The sequence below is a fragment of the Bos indicus x Bos taurus genome, chromosome 8 (genome assembly GCF_003369695.1).
Source record: "Bos indicus x Bos taurus breed Angus x Brahman F1 hybrid chromosome 8, Bos_hybrid_MaternalHap_v2.0, whole genome shotgun sequence".
Taxonomy (NCBI): domain Eukaryota; kingdom Metazoa; phylum Chordata; class Mammalia; order Artiodactyla; family Bovidae; genus Bos; species Bos indicus x Bos taurus.
Window position 1 is genome coordinate 110,071,928 of NC_040083.1, and position 22,834 is coordinate 110,094,761.

Here is a 22,834-nt window from a genome sequence, read left to right on the forward strand (position 1 = left end):
AGTAAAGTTGTCTAATTTCTTAGAATTATAACTGCCACTGTGGTGAGCATCTTTGAACATAAAGCTTTTTAGGAATTTTGAATTATTTCCTAAAAATTGATTTTGGGAAAAAGAACTACTTAATCAGGGAAGTATTTTTAAGACTTCTGATACATATTGCTTTCTAAAATATTTTTCTCAATATATTTTATCACAAAAAGGTTACTTTAAAAATCTAATTCAATCTAAAATATAAGGTGTAGGTGAGATGAGGGGTGAGGGGGGAGTAAGGCCTGTGAAAATGCAGTAAGTGGCCACCAGAGGGCAATCTTGTGCACCAGGACACTGCTGGGGGGAAAAGTCTTCAAAATTTGAGACAAAAGCAAAGACTGATTTTGTATTAAGCTGACAGTGTCATATGGAGTATCTATACTCTCTCATGTTAGATTCCACTTTTATCATACTTCCAAACAGATAAATCATTTATTTCTTATTACTAGCCTTTAGAAATCATAACCATGAAAAGCATTTCTTTTGCCTTAAATTATCTCCTGACCAAAAACAGGTTGGGATTTACGTGACATTTAAGAGAGCTACCCCACTGCCACGAGGAAGATCAGAAATGAGAACCCACAGTGTAGACTGCTTCCTGGTGCCACAAATGAATCAGGCAGCGACTTAAACCTACTCAACATGATGAGGCGCTTCTGTCATCCAGGACTGAAACTCATTTTCCTCTGTAAGTTCTCCCATTCATTTGGTCATTCATCCAACAAAAAGTTAGTAAATACTTACTGTGGACTAATTTCCAAGATAAATGTGTAAAATGGTGAACAAAACTGGTATGAAACTTACAATGTAGTGAACAAACCATATATGACTCAACCACAAATAAAAGGTATTATTACAAACTGTGATATGTGCTATGAAAAAACCCATGTATATGAGAGTGTATAACTGGGGAAACTGTCATTTAGCTTGGCGCATAGACTGCTTTCTAGTGAAAGTAACATTTAGCTGAAGGCCTGAAGGAAGGACATGGTTTAATAAGGCAAAGGGGCCAGGAGTTGGGGTACAAGTATATTAGAAAGACCATTCCAGGCAGAGGAAAAATTATGTGCGAGAGACTTGGGACAGGGGAACATACCTGTGGTGGATTCATTTTGATATTTGGCAAAACTAATACAATTATGTAAAGTTTAAAAATAAAATAAAAAAAAAAAAAAAAGAAATAGAAGCCAGTGTGACTGCATCACGAACAGTAAAGAAAAAGAACAGCACAAGACAGAACTGGCAAGTAGGCAGGGACTGGATCGTGTAATTGAAAAAAATAACACAGTTTCTTCTAAATCAATTTGTTTCTCCTTAGACTAGAGGATTAGAATGAAGAATAAGATTTCAACACAGTCAAGGCTATGGTTTTTCCAGTGGTCATGTATGGATGTGAGAGTTGGACTATAAAGAAAGCTGAGCGCCGAAGAATTGATGCTTTTGAACTGTGGTGTTGGAGAAGACTCTTGAGAGTCCCTTGGACTGCAAGGAGATCCAACCAGTCCATTCTAAAGGAGATCAGTTCTGGGTGTTCATTGGAGGGACTGATGTTGAAGTTGAAACTCCAATACTTTGGCCACCTGATGCAGAGAGCTGACTCATTTGAAAAGACCCTGATGCTGGGAAAGATTGAGGGCAGGAGGAGAAGGGGACAACAGAGGATGAGATGGTTGGACAGCATCACCGACTCAATGGACATGGGTTTGGGTGGACTACAGGAGTTGGTTAGGGACAGGGAGGCCTGGCGTGCTGCGGTTCATGGGGTCGCAAAGAGTCAGACACGGCTGAGCGACTGAACTGAACTGAACTGAACACTAGAGGATTAGAATGAAGAATAAGATTTCAACACAGATTTTTTTCCAGAGTACCTTCTGTTCAAATATTCTGCTACCTTAATCTCATAAAAACACTTGTTACTTATCAGACTAGTATGTTCTGATTTTTGTTGGGGGGTGGGGGCGGGGGGAGATTTCCAAGGAAGTATCTCTAATCCTTACATTTAGGAAAGAATAAGATTAGGAACATTTAGGAAAGATTTCTTAGAAAGGTTTAGGAAATAAGATTTAGGAAAGAATAAGAACTGAAGACCAGAGAAGTTAATTGTCTCTAGTTTTTAACAGTTTAACTAAGTTTGCCTAGATATGCTTTTCTTTGTTCCTGTACTGCCTAGGGTTTGCTGAGTTGTTTGAATCTGTGAGTTGGTCTCTTTCATTAATTTGGAAAACTCTTGGCCATTATCTTTTTAGATATTTGCTTCTGTCCCAGTATCTCTCTCCTTTCTTTCTGAGCCTTCAAGTACACTTATGTGAGACCTTCTGGCTGTATCCCACATGTCTTTTCTACTCTGCTCTTTTCTTTGCATTTTTTCTCTCTATGCTGCAGTTTGGATATTTCAAACTGAACTGTATTTGAATCTACTAACCTTGTCTTCACTGTATACAATAGTATATAACTTTGTCTTCACAGTATATACTGTAGACTGCTATTAAGTCCATGCAATGAGGTATTAATTTCAGATGTTGTATTTTTCAATTCTAGATTGTTCTTTTGATTATTTTTTTTTTTTACTCCAAATCTCTTGAGATTTTGCCTCTTTTCACCTATTTTGTCTGTTTTCTCCTCTATTTTCTTAAAATATTAACTTTAGCTATTTTAAATTCACTTTAGGGTAACTCTAATACCTGGGTCATCTGTGGATCTGCTTCCCTTGCTTTTCTCTTTATTACTGGCCATATTTTCCTACCTCAGAACTGCCCTCTGTTTTAGTTGCCAGACGCAGTGTACAAAAGAACCACAGATTATTCCTCTTCCCTCTGTTCAGTTCAGTTCAGTTCAGTCGCTCAGTCATGTCCGACTCTTTGCGACCCCATGAACTGCAGCACGCCAGGCCTCCCTGTCCATCACAAACTCCCGGAGTTCACCCAGACTCAAGTCCATCGAGTCAGTGATGCCATCCAGCCATCTCATCCTCTGGCGTCCCCTTCTCCTCCTGCCCTCAATCCCTCCCAGCATCAGAGTATTTTCCAGTGAGTCAGCTCTTCGCATGAGGTGGCCAAAGTACTGGAGTTTCAGCTTCAGCATCATTCCTTCCAAAGAAATCCCAGGGCTGATCTCCTTCAGAATGGACTGGTTGGATCTCCTTGCAGTCCAAGGGACTCGCAAGAGTCTTCTCCAACACCACAGTTCAAAAGCATCAATTCTTCAGCGCTCAACCTTCTTCACAGTCCAACTCTCACATCCATACATGACCACAGGAAAAACCATATCCTTGACTAGACGAACCTTTGTTGGCAAAGTAATGTCTCTGCTTTTCAACATGCTATCTAGGTTGGCAATAACTTTCCTTCCAAGGAGTAAGCGTCTTTTAATTTCATGGCTGCAATCACTATCTGCAGTGATTTTGGAGCCCCAAAAAATAAAGTCTGACACTGTTTCCACTGTTTCCCCATCTATTTACCTCTGTTAGGCAGATGTAATGAGAGGGTCACCCCAATTCAGTCAGAAGTTGAGATAGGTTGAGGATGAACGGCAATTTTAGTATGAGGCAGTTCACCTATGGCTCATCACTACTTCTTGGTCACAGCCTTCTAAGGCTTTTGATTGAGAACCCAGCAGGTGTCTCCTCAGCCATGAAAGACCGCAATAGATCTAGAATGTGAATAATGGATGTGAGCCTAAATCCCACAGAATCTACCTTTTGAATCTGGCAATGTCTTCAGACAGATGGCCATATGTTGTCGCAGGCCCTTTCTTTCTAAAAAGATTTTGTCTCCTAAGCACCATAAGACTGAGAAATGTCTTTCTACCTTTTGGGCCAGCCTTCCATCTCCTGCACAGTCATTTAACGTCCTGTGGGAAAACTGGCCTTGTGTTTAGGGCTCCTCTAGTTTCCAATTCAGAGAAGGCGATGGCACCCCACTCCAGTACTCTTGCCTGGAAAATCCCATGGACGGAGGAGCCTGTTGGGCTGCAGTCCATGGGGTGGTGAAGAGTCGGACACAACTGAGCGACTTCACTTTCAATTTTTACTTTCATGCATTGGAGAAGGAAATGGCAACCCACTCCAGTGTTCTTGTCTGGAGAATCCCAGGGACAGGGGAGCCTGGTGGGCTGCCGTCTATGGAGTCACACAGAGTCGGACACGACTGAAGCGACTTAGCAGCAGCAGCAACAGTTTCCAATTCATAATGGAAGCCCCAAATAACTGCCAAAAGTTCTTCTTGTATCTTTCCTCAAGAAGAATCCTTTTACTTGGACCAAGCCCACTCCTTAGTCTGTGCCCAGAATCGGCAAATGTCCCTTGGAAGGAAAGTGGCTGGTGAGCATCAGCTTACTTAGGAAGAGTTCTACCCTTTCTGGAATTTTAGTTCATATAGTTTTCATTGCTTCCATGGATTGCCAACCAATATGATTTTTGAAATTTATATGAAGAAGTTTGGTTTGCTATGACCTATTACATCCTACGTAGAAGAGAAAGATCCTTACAAACTCTTTGGGAAGAATTAACTCAGAGAAGAAGGACTTCAAAATGAAAAGAACAATGGACTAATTACATAAAAAGGTAAGGAAAGTGTGTACCTGTGAGGGCATCACAACTGGCAGACCGATTATTGCACTGGCAGGGCAAGCAGCCATTCTCATTAAAGTCGTAATATCCATCTTGGCATCTATCACATGAAGAACCGGTGACACCCACTTTGCACTGACATTTCCCAGAGCTGCAGATAAAAGCAAAGACAATGAACAAAATAAATCAGTTTGAAGGTTTTGTTGCTTAACATCTCGTCATAGATGATCTTAACGCAGAAATAGTGTCAGCTAGATTCTAGTTGCTATACATACTGAGTGATTTCTATTTTGAATTATAAGTTGAGCAACTTCATGACTATTAATTCAATTAGCATGCTAATAACACTAATCATTTCTGACAATTTAATTCTCTGTACTTGGATAGTTTAGAATAAATGATAAAGGAACCATGGAGAGTTCAAGTGCCTGGCCCTCCAACATCTTTGTTTACGCACAGCACTGGGTACAGCGCCGGCACTGCTGCTGCACCTCGTCCCCAGATCATCCACAGCTGCCCGGCACCCAAACTGCCCGGTCTGAAGAGGAGAAGAAAACCACCCAGGTCTCACTCAGTCTAGCTTTTGGTTGAAAAATATAAAAACAAGGACTCTAATGAATGTGCTAGAAACTCAATATGATTTTCTACTTTAGGCCAGTGCTGTATTAACACAATTCTGGCAATTAACCGGAATTCCCAGCTAAGTGAATATGACTGTAATGAGGACCTCTATTCATTTCTGTATTAAACCCAAATAAACATGCTTGATTGTCAACTCCAAAAAAAGGACTAAAAATCTAAAGTAAGAAAACTATTTTATTTAGTGTCCCGTTTCTTCTTATTAACCTGTTTTCTTTTCTTAGATGTGCATTACATCAGTGATATCACCTCTTTCCAATCAGCGAAACTAAAACTTTTGTTTCACTTTTCAAGTCTTCTCTCTCGACTCCATGCTCTTCCAGTCACTCATGCAAATTCAATATACCACCAGTTTTGGTCAGATTTTCTTCCAAATTATCTCTTGTTATTTATTCTATAGTCATCTCTCTTACAATATCTTTCCTCTTCTTCAACTCTTAAAAATTCTCCTATGTTCAGGTTCATCTTTTCCCATGACTTCTCCCTGAGTGGTCAGCAGAGATCTTTTGGCCTCCTGACAGAACATTCTCTATACTGTACACTTTATTCCTAATTATGGATTTTGCTACCTTCTTTCATATATGTAACTCTAGTTAGACTGTTAAAGGCCTAAAGCAAAGGCCATATCATGCAGCCTTTTTTCAAGTTATCTTCAAGATGTAGAGTCGAACATAACTGGGCAATGAACACTTTCAAGCCAAGCGTGAGCAGAGGAAGAGTGTGCTCTAACAGTCTTCGTCACACTTGTTACTGGGTGAGTTTGCAGAGCTCGGGGGCACCATCCCAGCCAGCTTGCTGTCTTCAGAGTCCAGTACTCTAACAGTCTTCGTCATACTTGTTACTGGGTGAGTTTGCAGAGCTCAGGGGCACCATCCCAGCCAGCTTGCCGTCTTCAGAGTCCAGTACTCTAACAGTCTTCGTCATACTTGTTACTGGGTGAGTTTGCAGAGCTCAGGGGCACCATCCCAGCCAGCTTGCCGTCTTCAGAGTCCAGTATAGTGCCTTGCTTGTTGCGGACCATAACAGATGCTTGATAAACAAATGCTCAACACACAAACTGAGTTTTAGAGTTAAGCACTGCGAGGGAAAAAGGAAAACGAAAGGCTGCACTAATGACCAGGACTCTCAAAACAGCTAAAGTACTTTTCCCTTTTTTCCAACAGTGTGACTCTTCTATACACGCTCATTCTGGACATCAAATTTTTAGAATTCAATCAGTAGAGTTCCGGCACCAGTCATATTGGACGGGAGCCAATATAATGTAGAACTGCATCTCAATATAATTATTTTAGAGACTCAGCTCCTAATAATGAGCCCCTAGTACTCTTGCCTGGAAAATCCCATGGACGGAGGAGCCTGGTGGGCTGCAGTCCATGGGGTCGCTAAGAGTCAGACACGACTGAGCGACTTCACTTTCACCTTTCATTTTCATGCACTGGAGAAGGAAATGGCAACCCACTCCAGTGTTCTTGCCTAGAGAACCCCAGAGATGGCGGAGCCTGGCGGGCTGCCGTCTATGGGGTCGCACAGAGTCGGACACGACTGAAGCGACTTAGCAGCAGCAGCAGCATGGGGATGTTCATTCTACTTCAGGAGCCTAAGCTAAAATTGTTAATACTTACACAGCTCTTACACATATCAGTTAAAGTAATCCCCTACTGCTTCCCATACTCCTATTTCTGTAATAAAAATAGAAGTCCTAAATTTGAGCATTATTGGAACTTTGGGTCAAAATTTGCAGAATGGGACTAAAGTAACTTTCAGCTGTGTGGATTCTACTTGTAGTATACAAACCTAAGATTTTCTTTTTTTTTTAATTCAGATGTGCCTCTCTGTTTATCAGCATGCCCTGGGCTGAATAACGAGGCTTTTGTCTTCTATCCTAAAAAAAACTATTTTGAGCAGTTATAGTTGAAATTCACTTCTCTCTCCCACTTAACTCATGGTTCTTTGCAATATCCCAGGGTGTGCCAAAAAGGAGCAGAAAAATAGTTCTACATGGTATATTTTTAGGGCTTTACTCAAAGCCAGTCAAGAAGGGAAAGAAACCCATGCTTATGTAAATAATAAATACTTAACATATCTTAAAGCCTTATATCCTGAGAAGTTACCTATCAAACTCTGTATTTCTACCTTAAAGCTGCTTAATATATTGGGTTATGCAATTTCTTGACTAACAAATTTACAGAAAATGTAAAACGGAAACATCTGAAAGAAGTGGTGATGATGATAAAAACAGTAAGTAATCATTTATTTGGGGCCTATGTCAATAAATACATATTCTTTCTAATCTTCAAAGGAACTCTACAAGGTGGCAGTCATAACCCTCATTTTACTACTGAGGGAATTCAAAGGGTTAAAGTTACTGTCCACACCTAATAAAGGCAGGTTTATTTATACGAAGGCAGACTTTCCCACTATGCTACCTACCCTCCCTCAGTTTAACTCTAAATTTGTATAATAAATTTGCCTGCCAAATAATCTGATATCCACTTGGGTATCAAGCTTTATTCTGTAGATTCCAAGCACCACAATTCACCATTTATTTAGGTTCTTGACCTCAGTGAGCCGTTTCTGCCTTGCCCAGAATAAACCCAGTCTCTCTTCTCATTGCCAGTAAGTTTCAGATCTCCCTTAAATCTGAGAGTTTTTTCTGCTTGAAGACACTGCAGCCTAGCAAAGTCCCAAGGTTCTCAGAGACACAACCCAGATTTTGATGTATTTGTTGTTATTTAGTCACTCAGTTGTATCCGACTCTTTGTGACCCCATGGACTATAGCATATCATTCCCGCTCTTCACTATCTCCCGAAATCTGCTCCAACTTATGCCCATTGCATCAGTGACACCACCAACCACCCCATCCTCTGTCGCCACCTCTCCTCTTTCCCTCAGTCTATCCCAGCATCAGGGTCTTTCCAAAGGAGTCAGCTCTTTGCATCAGGTGGCCAAAGTATTGGAGCTTCAGCTTCAGCATCAGTCCTTCAATGAATATTCAGGGTTGATTTCCTTTAGGGTTAACCTGAATCTCCCTGCTGTCCAAGGGACTCTCAAGAGCCTTCTCCAGCACCACAGTTGAAAAGCATCAATTTTTTGGTGCTCAGCCTTCTTTATGGTCCAACTTTCACATCCACACATGACTACTGGAAAAACCATAGCTTTGACTACACAGACTTTGTCAGAAAAGTAATGTCTCTGCTTTGCAATACACTATCTAGATTTGTCATAGCTTTTCTTCCAAGGAGCAAGCATCTTTTAATATGGCTGCAGCCTGCGTCCACAGTGATTTTAGTTAATCTTAATTGAAGTCTGCATCGATCAGACTAGAGAAGATGATTTTTAAAACTGTAATAGAAATTTACATTTCCAAGCATGTCTCTCAAGTAACTCTGCAAAAGAGAAAACAACTGGGAAAAAAAAAAAAGAACCCTACCTACATACATATACACAGTCTTACATAAAAATACCCTGAGGTACTTAAAGATCTAGCAAAGTAAACCTGTATTCATCAAATATGAAGTTCAGGATTATCTTATGACTCAACAAGAAGGAACCAGTCAACTGCTAAGTCTCACTATACTATCAGAAAATTATGAAGGATATAATGTACCTTTTGGAGACTGGCTAATAATACTTCATTAGCCAGTTTCTAAGCCTTTAAAAATGTTAATCAAAATATGTTTGCTCCCCATTTCTCTATAGATATTAGATTATTTGGTAAAGAGAAGGATAAACAGCTACTTAATGACAGTGTCTGATCAATTCACCATCTATAAGAAAAAGGTATTACCTTGGAATACCCAATCCCCTAATAATATCTCATAAGCATAATATAGCCAATGCTCCCAAAGTAGTCGCTATTCCTATAAGTGAACTTTCCCTTCATAATTCTGCTCTAGGCACTCAGAAGACTGATTTAAGCAGGCATCTTTCTCCCTGGAGAATATGCTCCTCAGTTCTTGATTTTTTCTTTTTAAAGTGACTTGATGAATCTTGATAAGGCAATTGACTAGTCTAGATACCATGCATCACTTTTCTCGGGTAGATTTTAAAACAAGAGAGGAGGTGCTTTTTTCTCTCTCTCTTTTTAAAAAAATACAGGCTGAAGTAGGGAGATGTGGTCGTGAGCCTGCAACCAGCAGTGCCTGCCCACCATGTTCCTCATGGCCCACGGCCAACTTCTGCACATATAAGAATTAAATCACTCAGCAAATATAAGGCTTTCCCTGTATGACTTCTTTTATAGAAGAAAGCCTTTACAACACCCCCTTTCATGGTCTCCCTCTGTTAAAGACTGTTGAATGCTTTTTGAAGCAAAGGTCAATGATATAAATGCAATGAAATTTCAAAAAAAGAAAAAGCCAAAAAAAAAAGTCCTGTTAATAGACCACTTATGCTTATCCACAGATTTAAAATGAAGGAAGCAGACTCACATCTTCATATCTGGAGAATAAGGGCACAGAACTGGATTTTGAAAAGTTAGAAATCTATACTGCTGACATCAACTAACCAAGAATTTAAGACGGAATTTCCTCATCTGGCATCACTTTTTATAGACATGAGTTACTTGCTAGTAAAGAACTGATTGGGGTTTCTCAAGTGGTGCTAGTTAAAGAACCCGCAGGCCAAAGTAGGAGACGTAAGAGACATGGGTTTAAACCGTGGGTCAGGAAGATCCCCTGGACGAGGAAATGGCAACCCAATCGCCCACTATTCTAGTCTGGAGAATTCCATGGACAGAGGCACCTGGTGAACTACAGTCCACAGGGATGCAGAGAGTCAGACACAACTAAAGTAACTTAGTACCATCGGCACAAAGAGTTAATGAAGTACGGATAGCTATACTAGAAAGGTGAACGTGGAATCATTTATAAAGGAAGCACAAACACTGTGGAACTAAGCTACACTGAATATAGCCAAGTATATACTATGCATCTTAAACTATCCCAGACAGAATGAGCAGATTTTCTTATGGTGTCAGTGCTTAGCATAGATTTTATCACATTCACAGGTGTGAACAACTATTATAAACACTGAAAAAAATCTCTCTCAAAATGTAAACAAAGAATGTATTTTCTGACATGAAGTGATTCATTTTTCAAAAGAAAATTCAAATATACTATATACTATGTACTATATCATCTCAAGATATAGTACATATTTATGTCACACAAGTACTAGCCAAACTATCATTTTAAGGGTTCTGTTTTGTTTAAGATGAGTGGGTGGAGAATCCTCAGAATTTCCAATATTTTACTAGGGTAGGAAGGGTGGGACACAGGAAGGGAGGTATCAGAGTCTATGGAAAACTCATAGCCTGAGGAGACACAGAGAGCTTGGTTGAAATTCCAGCTCTGCTAGTAACTAGCTACGACTGAGTACTTATTCTGTCTTGGATTCAGTATTCTCATTTGTAAAACGAAGATAATTAGACCAAACTCTGTAGAGTTATTGTGAGGATTAAAGATCACATATGCAGGGTACTTAGCACAGTGTTTGGCACATAATCAATACTTAAAACAATGAAAGAACGATGAAGATGAAGACAATGGGTCCTAAATCTTTAATTTTTTTCTGTGAATTGTGAAGAAAATCAGTTAGAATCTCGAGTAGGCAAAGACAGACAAGTTTGTTTATGTTTAAAATTCTGTTAACAAACCTAGAAAAATGACAAGACTTTATGGGGTAACTACTAGTTTGCAGCCAAAATGTGGCTCGGAAAAGAGAGAACATTATGAACACATGGTAGAAACAGTTTTTGGAAAGAAAACTTAAAAATTGAGAATCAGCAAAATCCTATATTAGGTGGGACCAAAGCCAGAGAGGCCTGATATGCTTCTGTATCAGCCAGCTAAATTGATCTAATTTTTTCTAAATTGCCAAATGTCTTGATGTTTTTTATATTATCAAAAACATGATCTATTTTCTTCCTAAGATTTATAAGTTATAACTTACATGATGGCACACCTTTAGATACCATGTCATCAGTAAGCAGTCACAGAGTCACTACAGAGACCTGGCTCTAATTAGGGGAAATCAATGTATTCAGAAGCCCTGCTTTTTCTCCTTCCTCCTTTTTCAAACAGCTTCCATGTGGCACTCTGACATGGAAAGAACAAGAAACAGAGACAGATAAACAATTAAGTGTATTAATTTTCTTCTTCTGCCTCTTTCAATAACTAAAAGCAATTTAGTTTAGAAAGAGACTTAAACTGTTAGTCAAAATAGAATCTGAAATTAAGAGGAAATTTCTTACTGTAAGCTCTCCCAATATATTAAAAGTAGTATTAAAAGGCAGCTAGTGAAAGTTTTTCTAACCAGAAAAAGCTTCTACATGGGAAAATAAACAAAATGAAAAGTTAATTAACAATCCTTAATTTCATGTTTGACTCGCGGTTTGTAAAGGTAATGAAAAAACCTTTCTATGAAAGAAACTCAATAATTTGGCAAAAGACAATTTGCATTTAGTGTTCCTCTGTCTTTCTACAATCATGGAAAATACTATTATGCGATGACCAAAGCTTCTTTTCTGGAAGAAAGAAAAAAGATAGCTTTATTGTTGAAAACATTGGGCTATTATGCTAAACATTCCTTATTTTTTTGAGGGCAAATAGTCTAAAATATTTTTAGAGGAAATTCATATTCAGGCAGAAATTCTTAATACTCAAAAAGGGCATTGCCTAAGTGTAAAAATATTTCTGATAGCTGATCTTACCAAAATCAAATTTAAAAGTTTATTTGAAAAGTCAGAAGTAAAACTTAATGGCAAAAAAAATAAAAGTATCATATTTCCAGAGCCACAACTTGGGAAAGCAAACTTAAACTAAGAAAGTTATTTCTTATTTCCTTCATTTTTTTTAAATGGAAGAAATACAGCCATAGGAATTCTCAAACCCACACAATTACTCCATTATTTGATGGAGATTTCTGCATCTCAAAAGCCATTTTGAAAAGAGAAAAAGCATGAAGTCCCAGTGTCATGTTCTTGAAAAGATTATGCTTCTCACATGTGTTAACATTTGTAGTCTTTTGTAACCATTGTAAAAGGTTTGCTTAGTAAAAGGACGATTATTAATACTTAATTTGTGTACATGCTGTGTTCTAAAAATTACTTGTAGTTCTTAGAATTTAGAACTCATTTTCTCACAGCATAAGTGGTAGTTTAGTTTCCAGATGAGCAAACAAAAACCTGTTTAGCTCAAAATGTTGATATTAACCGTTCTGAGGACCAAGCCCTCTATACCTAACTAAGCCTTTGAGTTCCGAGCCCTCTAAGGAGTGCAGTGGTCAGGGGACAGTATGCATCTTAACTCCTACTATAGGCTTATAAAGAAAGTGCATAGAGCAATATTTATCTATGCACGACTTAATTCTGTTCTTTTGTTGTTGTTCTTACAATATTATGTTCATTAGCCTCAGTTTTGTCACTTTCTTGCTGTTTGATTACTGGGCAAGTTAAATTTCCACATCTGAAAAATAATAATCCTTGTTTCAAAAATGGTCTCAGTTTACATATTTAAGTGTCTTCCAAATTTTAGTAGCTCCTTAAATGGTAAAATAATAATATTCTCAATACCCCCAATTGTTAGAAAATAGTAATATGAATGACTTATTTCTCAAGGTCACACAGCCAGAGGGTAATCAGAATTACAGCCTAAGTTTCCCGCCTACAAACAAAATGCTTTTCTCCTATATTCTAGGTTACTTCTATACACATATGAAAGCAATTTAGAAGGATTTAATGTGCTCATCTTCATAGACTTGCAAAACTCCTAGAAGAAGCTTTTTGTGTCGATCTTCTGCTGGCTTGGTCATCAGTCATTTAAATATCTCCAATTGAATGAGACTTTAAAATAATTGCCCAAGAAATGAGATATTGCTTCCAATCTGTCTCAGCACGATTCCAAGACTTGGGAGCGCTAGTTTCCTATTTGTATCCAGCACTGTTTGCAAATGCCCGATTTCAGCCAGTTTCCTTGCAAAGCTTTCTTTTACCCCCTAGCAAGTTTATTGTTATAACTTTGGAAAGTACTTCAATTTTCATTCTTAAATTATTAAATTTTTTATTCATTCAAAAGTAGACAAATTTAAAGATAATACAACTGAAAGAACAATACATTCAAAACTTTGATATCTACTAGGGAGACATTTGAAGCCCCTTATGTAGCCCTCCTCAACTGCATCCCCTTCTCTTACCACAGAAGCAATTAAGTTTTGATTATTCTCGAGCTTTTTAAGAATTTTAACATCTCTATGCGTGTGTGCATGCTAAATCACTTCAGTCGTGTCCGTCTCTTTGTGACCCTGTGGACTGTAGCCCGCCAGGCTCTCTGTCTATGGGATTCTCCAGGCAAGAACACTGGAGTGGGTTGCCGTATCCTCCTCCAGGGGATCTTCCCAACCCAGGGATCGAACCCACATCTCTTATGTCTCCCGTATTGGCAGGTGGGTTCTTTACCACTAGGGCCATCTGGGAAACCCTACCATCTCTATATGTATTACTAAATCATTTATCACATAGTTTTGCCTGCTCTTAAACTTTATTAATAGAAACAATTATGTACTCTCCAATTCACTTTTTTCTTGATCCATAGAATATTATGCTTTGAAATTCATCACAGTAAACTGTTATAGCTATAGTCATTCATTTTTCTCTGCTGTACTGTATTTCATCACATAAATATAATCCTATTTATTTATTCACTCTTCTAAACACATGGGCTGTTTTCATTTGTTATTTTGGATACCAAAGGCTTCTGTGAGCCTTCTTATATGTCCCTTCTGTACACAACAGCATGCATTTCTCTAGGGTACTTACCAAGGAATGGTACTGCAAGGTCATTGAGTTTGTGCATGATCAACTTTACTAGGCAATACCTGTTTTCCAAAAATAAGTACTAGCTCTCAACGAAAATGTTATTTTGCTTAACCTCAATATCCTGACTCTGCTAAAAGGGCCCCTTTAATGGACACAGTCCTCATATAAACAAAGAACAGAGGCTAGAAGGCCTTCTGGTTTTCTCCTACATGCTGCTTCCCTGGTGGCTCAGAGGTTAAAGCATATGCCTGTAATGTGGGAGACCTGGGTTCTGATCCCTGGGTTGGGAAGATCCCCTGGAGAAGGAAATGGCAACCCATTTCCCTGGACAATCCCATAGACGCAGGAGACTGGTGGGCTACAGTCCACAGGGTCGCAAAGAGTCGGACATGACTGAGTGACTTAATTTTCTTTCACTTTTCTCCTACATATAAGTTGATATTAGGTTTTAGGGGGCAATATTGTCCACTAGATCAATGGTGCTCAAATCTAAGCATGCATCTGGAAGGCTGCTCGGCCCTATCCCAGGATTTTGGATCCAATAGGTCTAGGGTTGGCCCCAGGAATTTTCATTTCTAATTCCTAGGTTATGCTGATACTGGTCTGGAAACCCTACTTAGAGAACCCCTGCACTAGGTTAATAAGATTATTCTTATTTTACTACCTATTAATACTTTTAATACTCCTAGCCCTGACTGGTAAAGCTGCTTAATTTCTACTTCTAGGCTTAGTGCTGAACCCGTTATTTGGTATCATTTCCGACATAAGCAATCAACCTCAGTGATCTGCCTGTCATTAAGTTCCATTCGCTTACTGGCTCAGTTAACCTCAGACCCCTTTATTCTCAATGACTGAATTACAATTATTATCTGAATAGATGAATTACAACTAATTTCTCAAGGCCTGGCTCTGGGTCCTAGTTGCTCTGTCTGCCTACTTTGCACCTCAGTGGTTAGGTCCGTGACACTTGTTTTCAGATCTCCAACATGTCAAATGCCTGCCAGCAAGTCAGGTGGACACAGCTTTGATATCCATTAATGTGCTAATTTCTGCCTTTCTAATGAGTCTTTATAGATATGGATTCTCTACAGATACTCTCATTTCAAATTGTTTCCTTCTATGCAATATCTGGGCTTCTGAGGTGGCTCAGTGGTAAAGAATCAGCCTGTCAGTGCAGGAGACAGAGGAGATGTGAGTTTGATCCCTGGGTCAGAAAGATCCCCTGGAGTAGGAAATGGCAACCTGCTTCGGTGTTCTTGCCTGGAAAATTCCATGGACAGAGGATCCTGATGGGCTATAGTCCATGGGGTCTCAAAGAGTCAGGCACGACTGCGTGATGGAGCACACACGCACGCATGAAATATTTATCTTCACAGTGCCCAGATGTAACTTCTATTAATAGCTTTATGTCTCTATGGGCCAGTTCTTAGGCGGATGAGTCATGCTAACCCACACCCAGCTCTGCACTTCTACTGAGACACTGCCATATCTAATCTTGCTCATTCTACTTTAGGGGACATTTCTATACAGTGGGGAAAGCCTTGAAGAAAGACCTAGACTCAAATCTATTAGTTAGGCCATACGGCTGAGAAACTTAGCCTCCAAGAGCAAGATAGCTACACTGTTCTGAGAAATCAGAGACATTATATGCATAAAGCATCAAGCATCGAGGTTTAACAGTGCTCATTAGGTGTTCATTTCCTTCTGGTCCTCCTACTGAATTACGTAATTTCCTTAGGTGAACAGCTTAGTCCAGAAAGCTAAAACTATTTCCCTGCAAAAGCCTTTCAAACATCTATAATATCTGTTTTATTGGACATCCTATTTAACTGTAGAACTCTTTAAAAAAAATCAACTCAAGACCAAGAAAAATATAAATTAAAGAGCTGGCGTTGTAGTGTAGTGTATGTGTCAGGAATGGGCAGAAGAGACGAAGGGATTCTGTTACGGATAACATAAGCCGTATTTTCATCACTGCTTTTGGCAATGGGAGAAGAACATCCATGTTCTTCCTGTATAGTATTCAGAAAATTCCTTAAACTCGATGGTATCTCAGATCTCTTTGAGAATCTACTGAATGCTGCAGATCTTCTCCACAGAAAAATGCCCAGATCACCATTGCATTTCGTGTACTTCCCCATCTTAGGTTAAGAACTCCTGACCAAACCCAGAACTGCATGCCATGGAAGTTTAATGCAACAGAAAGAACATGGGATACGGTGTCGGAAGACCCTGCAATGACTCCTTCTCACTGTGGTAATTAATAGATATCCAGCTTTGGGCTTCTCTTGGAACTTTCAAATACTACTTTTCATCTATAATTTGGTGGATAAATAATTGTTACCTACCCCTCAGGGTTGTTGTTAGAATGAAATGAGAAAATGTACAGGAGAAAAGAATATTGTTTGTAAATGACTTTATTCCCCAGAAACCTACTAAGTTTCTAAACATAGGAACAAACTCGAAAATCTCAAATTATTGAAATTCATGGAATATATCATACCAGAGAATTAACTTAATAAATAAAATAGCATGGTAGTGACTTTAATAATAATGAGATTTTATGGGACGAATTTTAAACTAGTCGCGTACACTCTGAATGTCAAAATAATCGTAGCTGAAGCGCTCATACTCCTTTTTAAAGGAGATCTACAGAGGCTTCGAGTCCACATCTCTCTCTCTGTGACTGAGGAATTTAGATATTTTTAGTGGAAATCAAATCAAAGAGAAAAAAAGATGAGTAGTCCCATATTTCTTTCTACCCTATAGGAAACATATTTCTTGCTATGAAAAAAAAATGATCTGAGATGGAAAAAGTCATGCTGATTCAATTTTTCTTCAGGGGACACAGGAAGAAAAGCCTTCTCTTCGGGAACAAGGGTCCTACTATTTCAGCCCAAGTCTACTTAAGAAGCTCTTCTTTTAAAACTTTAGAGAAAAAAAAAAACATTTAAAACATTAAAATAGGCTATGAATTTGATTGTATATTCTAACCAGAAGGTCATACATCTAAAATGGAAGATTTTCACAATAAGTTTCTTTCCTTATCCTGATTCTTCTTCTGAACCTAAAGGCTAAGAACTGTCACCAGGACCAATTCCTCCCTCATAATAAGACAGTAATACTATCCATATTCCCTTGATGGACTGTTCCAAATAACTATTCTGTTAACTTTTTATTTTGAAATAATAGTAAAGAAAAGTTGTAAAGGTAGCACAGAGGGCGCCCGTGTACTATGCATCCTCCTGTGAACGTCTCATGTAACCCTGGTGTACTCATAAAAACTGAAAAAGAACTTTGCTGTATTGCTACTAACTATGGATTTTGTCAGATTCTCCTAATTTTTATGCCAAGGTTCTTTTCCTGTTCCAGGGTCCAGTCCAGGACATCACCTTACATTGCTCATCCCCCAGCCTCTTCCAATCTGATCGTGTCTTGGTCTTCCCTCATCTTTTACTACCTCGAAGCTTTTGAAGAGCACCAGTCAGGCATTTTGTAAAATGTCCCTCAACTTGGATTTGTCTGTTGTCTTGTCAGGATTAGACTGAGGTTATGAATTTGGGGTAAGGATATCACAGAAGTAACATGCCCTCCTCCTTTTATCATATCAGGGAGGACAGGATACTCACATGACTTACCACTAACAGTATTATCTTTGCCACTCAAACGGTAACTTTTCGTGCTAGGAGTCTGTCTGTACAGTAGCTAAACTAGGATGGTCACTATGCTTATCTGGAAAAGCAGCAGAGGCTCAGCCACACAAACAAGGCCCAGGGACTCCTGAAGGCAGTGCAGTCAGACAGGTGTCAGTGCAGTCAGACAGGTGTCGGCTGCAGCCCTGTTCTGCCACTTACCAGTTGCCTGTTAGGGGGCAAATTACTCAAGTCTCAGTTTCTTCATCTGTAAAATGAGAATAATTCCACTTCAGTCAGCTGTTGTTTATCTTTACAAGATAGTACATATAAAGCACTTAGCTTGGCACATAGTAAACAGTCAATAAATGTTAATGCTGTACATTCTGGGGCTGATGGTTGTAGTAATAATGTGACTCAGTGGTAGAAGGATCTGCCTACCAATGTAGGAGATCCCTGGGTTGGGTAGATCCCCTGGAGTAGGAAATGGCATCCCACTTCAGTATTCTTAACTGGGAAATTCCATGGACAGAGGAACCTGTTGGGCTACATGCAGTCCATGGGGTCGCAAAGAGTTGGACCCGACTGAGCGACTGAACAACGATAATGTCAGTAGTATTTCCCAAGTTGTGTTGTGCGCTAGTTTCATCTCAGAAAGAAGTCAAAGTACAGCCCAGAAAAATACTTCATGTTTGTAAGATTTTTTAACTTTTTAAGTATAGCAAAATGTCCTATCAGAGAGATGTTGAACTAGAGATTAAATACGCGCATTTTTTCTCCTTTGCAAGAGAAGTTTGCAACTGCTTTGCCATGTGGGCAGGGGTTATTTGCTGGAAAATAACTTTCAAGCAGATCCTACTGGTGGGAGAAGAATCATTTAAGTTACGGTTCCCTTAGTAAGTTTAGAGTGAACAAGTCCCACTGTCTGAGAGAGGTGTTTAACAAGACCTTTTGTATTGGGGAAGGAGGGATATTTGGGATTTGTTAGGTAAAAGATGCTACAAAATGTCCTCAACCAGTACTCTTGGAACTGGCTTGTACACTAGATGGAACTGCACATATACACTAAAGGAGTCAATTGCTAAATTTCTGTAACTTTAGAGCCCCAGTTTAGAGCATCATTGAAGGAACTTGGAACCAAGGGAGTGGGTTCATCTTCCCTCAGATAACTGTTGCTGCCAATTATCCTGGTCCAGGAAAATCAACCGCCAGTAGTGATCGAGCATCACTGATCACATCAGGTTGAGGGCCAGGCCTCAACCCCAAATTCAATGTATGAGTGAGAAACAACAACATCAGTGAACCGATCAGAATCACGTCCAGCTGATACTCAGCATTAGAGGAGGACTAACTCCTCGAGCTACTGGAAAGCTAGTAAGCAATTGTTGGGGAATGGACTGACTCAAAAAGAGGACACTGGGTTTGTGCTACTGAGGCATATGAGCGTCAGAGTAATTAACTGGAAAATAAAGGAGGCATGCCTACATTTGAACCCTGTTTGTGGAAAGTCTGACAGTTATATAAGCGCTCAACTTCCCCATATCTATTATATTTGCTACCGCCACAGAGCTCTCTATAAAGATGAATAGTTTTTAAAAATCTTCACAGGTACAGGCCCTTGGGTTTATTTCTAGCAACACAGAAAGAACATGGGTGTGGGGACACTGCTTGGCACTCAGCAGCAAGGCTTGTGGGGAATAAAGACCCCATGGGATGCAGCGGGTGGCGGCAGCTACAGGAGCAGAGGAGAGGCAGCGGGCGACAAAGGAAGAGCGGTGAGCACACGGGTACGGACCGAGGAAGGAACCCTGGGACTGAGCAATTCACTAAATTCAACTTGGAAACACAAACTGCCTCTCGATTTGTGTACATGCATTAAAGCACAGAGCCATAAACTTTCTAGACGACTATGCACAGAAACAGCGCTCTCCTTGGGCGATCGCCATTCTCACTACTCTCCTTCCTCTCCGTCGTCGTCGCCCCGGTCTCCCTAGCTTTCACCCTGCCTTGGCTCTCCGCCTGCTTACAGCCATCCATTCTACCACTGCTGGCATGCACGGCTGGTCTTTCATTTGCTTAAAAAGTGCTTTGTGAATAAAATCCAAATCGCGCGTCTGGCCCTTAACGCATCTGTCCCATCTGGGACCTGACCCCGGCAGGGCTTGCCAGATGTATCTCCTCTGTCCCGACTCCCCCTTCACCTTACATCCTGTGTAAGCACATCTCTGAGATGTTCATCTTGCTGCTTCCTGCTCTGTAGCATTCTTTTGCACCTTTTCCACTTCCGTATGTCTAAATCCTTTCCTTCCTTCAAAACTGAGGTCAAAAGCTATCTCCTCGATGACATCATCTCTGATTTTTCCAGCTATAAGTGACATCTCCCAGTTTCTTAATCTCCTTAACATTTTATCTTTCTATTTTATGATGTGGGTCAGTTTTTACTTTGTACTATAACTATATATATATAAATATATACTTGTGGTTGTTGTACTCTGTACTATAATTATATATATATATATAAATATATATTTGTGGTTGTTCTACTTTGTACTATTATTATATATATATATATATATATATATATATAAATATATTACATATATATTTGTGGTTGCTGTTTAGTTGCTCAGTCATGTCCGACTCTGTGAGACCCCATGGACTGTTAACCTGCCAGGTTCCTCTGTCCATGGGATTCTCCAGGCAAGAGTATCAGAGTAGGTTGCCATTGCCTTCTCCAGGGGATCTTCCCAACCCAGGAATTGAACCTGTGTCTCTTGAGTCTCCTGCCTTGGCAGGCAGATTCTTCACTGAGCCACCAGGGAAGCCTGTGTCTTTATAACCTTACCAGGCCAGAAGCTCCGTTTGTTTTCCCATTGTCTTATTTACTTCCCACAAGGTCTATGAAAGTACCCTGTACATAATTTGTTAAACAAATAAACACTTTGGTACCAAATACAAATAAACTTGTTAAACAAATAAATACTTTGGTACCAAATGGTTCATACATTTATATGAACTTGATTATTCATATTAATATTATTAGCATGTACATAACTATAGACCTGGGGGAGTTTCTCAGAAGAAGCAAAATAATAGTCTTTTAGTATTATAAATAATAAAACTTAAATTTTTTCTTTAAAAAATTTCCAACTGACCTAAAAGTGACTTAATAAAATGAAACAAGTAGTAGAGTCTGCAATACGGTTTAGGGAAAATTACACGTTTGATCAACAGCAACTACATCAATTCACTGTGACATGTTATGTTAATGTTCACAAGGGTCACCAATAGCTGGGAGGAAAAAACATTTTCTTTTGTTTTTTTTTTTTTTCCCATTTGTTTGACTACAGATGATATTTAGTTAATAATTAGAAGACCAGGAGGGCAGACCATACTCTGTATTGAAAGGAGGATTTAAGACAAAAACACACTGAATAACACAGAGCTTTCCAAGCTGTAACAGACATGCATTATTTACACTAAAACCTCAATGCACTCAGTGCCTTTGCTGAATAAGCCCCGGTCTGGCCATTTATTAACATTCAAATTTTAGTCTAATCGGTTTTACCATGAACTTTACATGATTTATTTTCTAAGACATAAACCATTTGGCACTGTAGAAACATTTCCTGAAACAAACGAGCCATGACAGGATAAAGCCTGACATCAGTTACCTGCTTCTGACCACGATGGCTACCTTTTAAAATTCTACCTTCAAGGAAAGAAACACTGAAGTATACCAGAAAAAGGTGATGTAAACTAAAGATTGGTATAATTTCAAGAAAAATAATTGGGGTAAAGAGTAAAGTTATTTTAAAATAAAATTAAACCTACGAAGCTTTGTTTTCCTTACAATATGCTAGTTTATAAGGTTTCTTGAGCTTGGCACCTAATATGTGCACAACTGTCTCCCAGTCATCTCTATCTGAACATCCCATAGAAAATGAACACGCTAAAGCCTAAGGTCAGAAAGAAACATGGAAGTCATCTCTCTCTCTCACTCCATAAATAAAATCAACCACCCAGTTCTGTGGATTTTTCTTGCGTACACTGGTTCCCTCCTCTCCAGCACCACTGCCAACGCCACTGGCTTAGATCAGCCTTTTAACTCTTCTTGCTTGAACAGTTACACAATAGCCTTCTCCCAGATCTCTCTGCCTGAGCTCACTCTCTCCATCCAGCAGACTTCTGAAAGAGTAAGTATTCTAGAGAGCAAATCCAATGTTACTACACACTCAGCAGTCTTCAGCGGACAGGCTAATTGACGCGGCATTTCAGGCCCTCGGTGGTCCAGCCCTATTTCTTCTCCAACTGTTCACTCACCACGTGTTCACTGTGTCCACCTTGTACCAGGCACGACTCCAGGTGTTAGACACACAGCAGGAAGCAGAGAGACACAACTCCCATCTCTTCAAACCTCCCTCTCTGCCTCCAGTGTTCCTGCTTCAGCAAACAGTGAGCCCCTTGCAGTCTACTAAAGATGGCTTGTTCTTTCACATAAACGTCTACTCATCATTCAAATTTTAATTTAAATGTAATCTCCTCTCTCGAGACCTCCTGAATCTCCTGTGTGCTTTATAAATGCTATTTTGTTTATATTTCTATCTTTCCATTTCAAGCTCCATGAGCATAGGAATAATATCTTTTGATATACAGTTGGCAAATGCAATCTCTATTAAATGAAATGTGTGGATAAAATGACAAAGGCTTCCTCAGTTTTAAATTATTTCTGGTGATGAAATAACGTTTCTATGTCCCAGAATTATAGGAAAAGTAATAAATAAGAGTTTACACAAGCAACTGTTACTCCTGGTTATTACACAACAGGTGATTTTCAGAGCCCCATATGAATATGAGTCTTGGAGATTTTGTCATCTTTCTATTTGACATTTATTTCAGCATAAGTTTATTTCATGAGTAAAGTTTTGTCTTCTGCCCTGCGGCATATTCCCATAATTAAAAATGCAAAGTAGTAAATATTTCAACACACACCACACAGCAGCCACCACAGGTTTTACGGGAAAGGATATTACACAACAGAACTTCATCATCTCATAGAGGCAGTTTTAAAATGATGCACCTGGTACACTAACCTACTACAGATACATTAAAAAATCTCAAATCTGTAGATGACTGTCTACATATAAGTC

General features: G+C 39.3%; 1 protein-coding gene across 1 annotated transcript in view; it reads right to left on the reverse strand.

The window, feature by feature from the left end:
* MEGF9 (multiple EGF like domains 9) overlaps positions 1–22,834 on the reverse strand; it is an 80,886-nt gene that overhangs the window by 14,779 nt on the left and 43,273 nt on the right. The window contains exon 3 of the mRNA XM_027550660.1: positions 4,609–4,748. Within this exon, the coding sequence (XP_027406461.1) occupies positions 4,609–4,748 (140 nt within the window). The remainder of the gene's footprint in view (positions 1–4,608; positions 4,749–22,834) is intronic.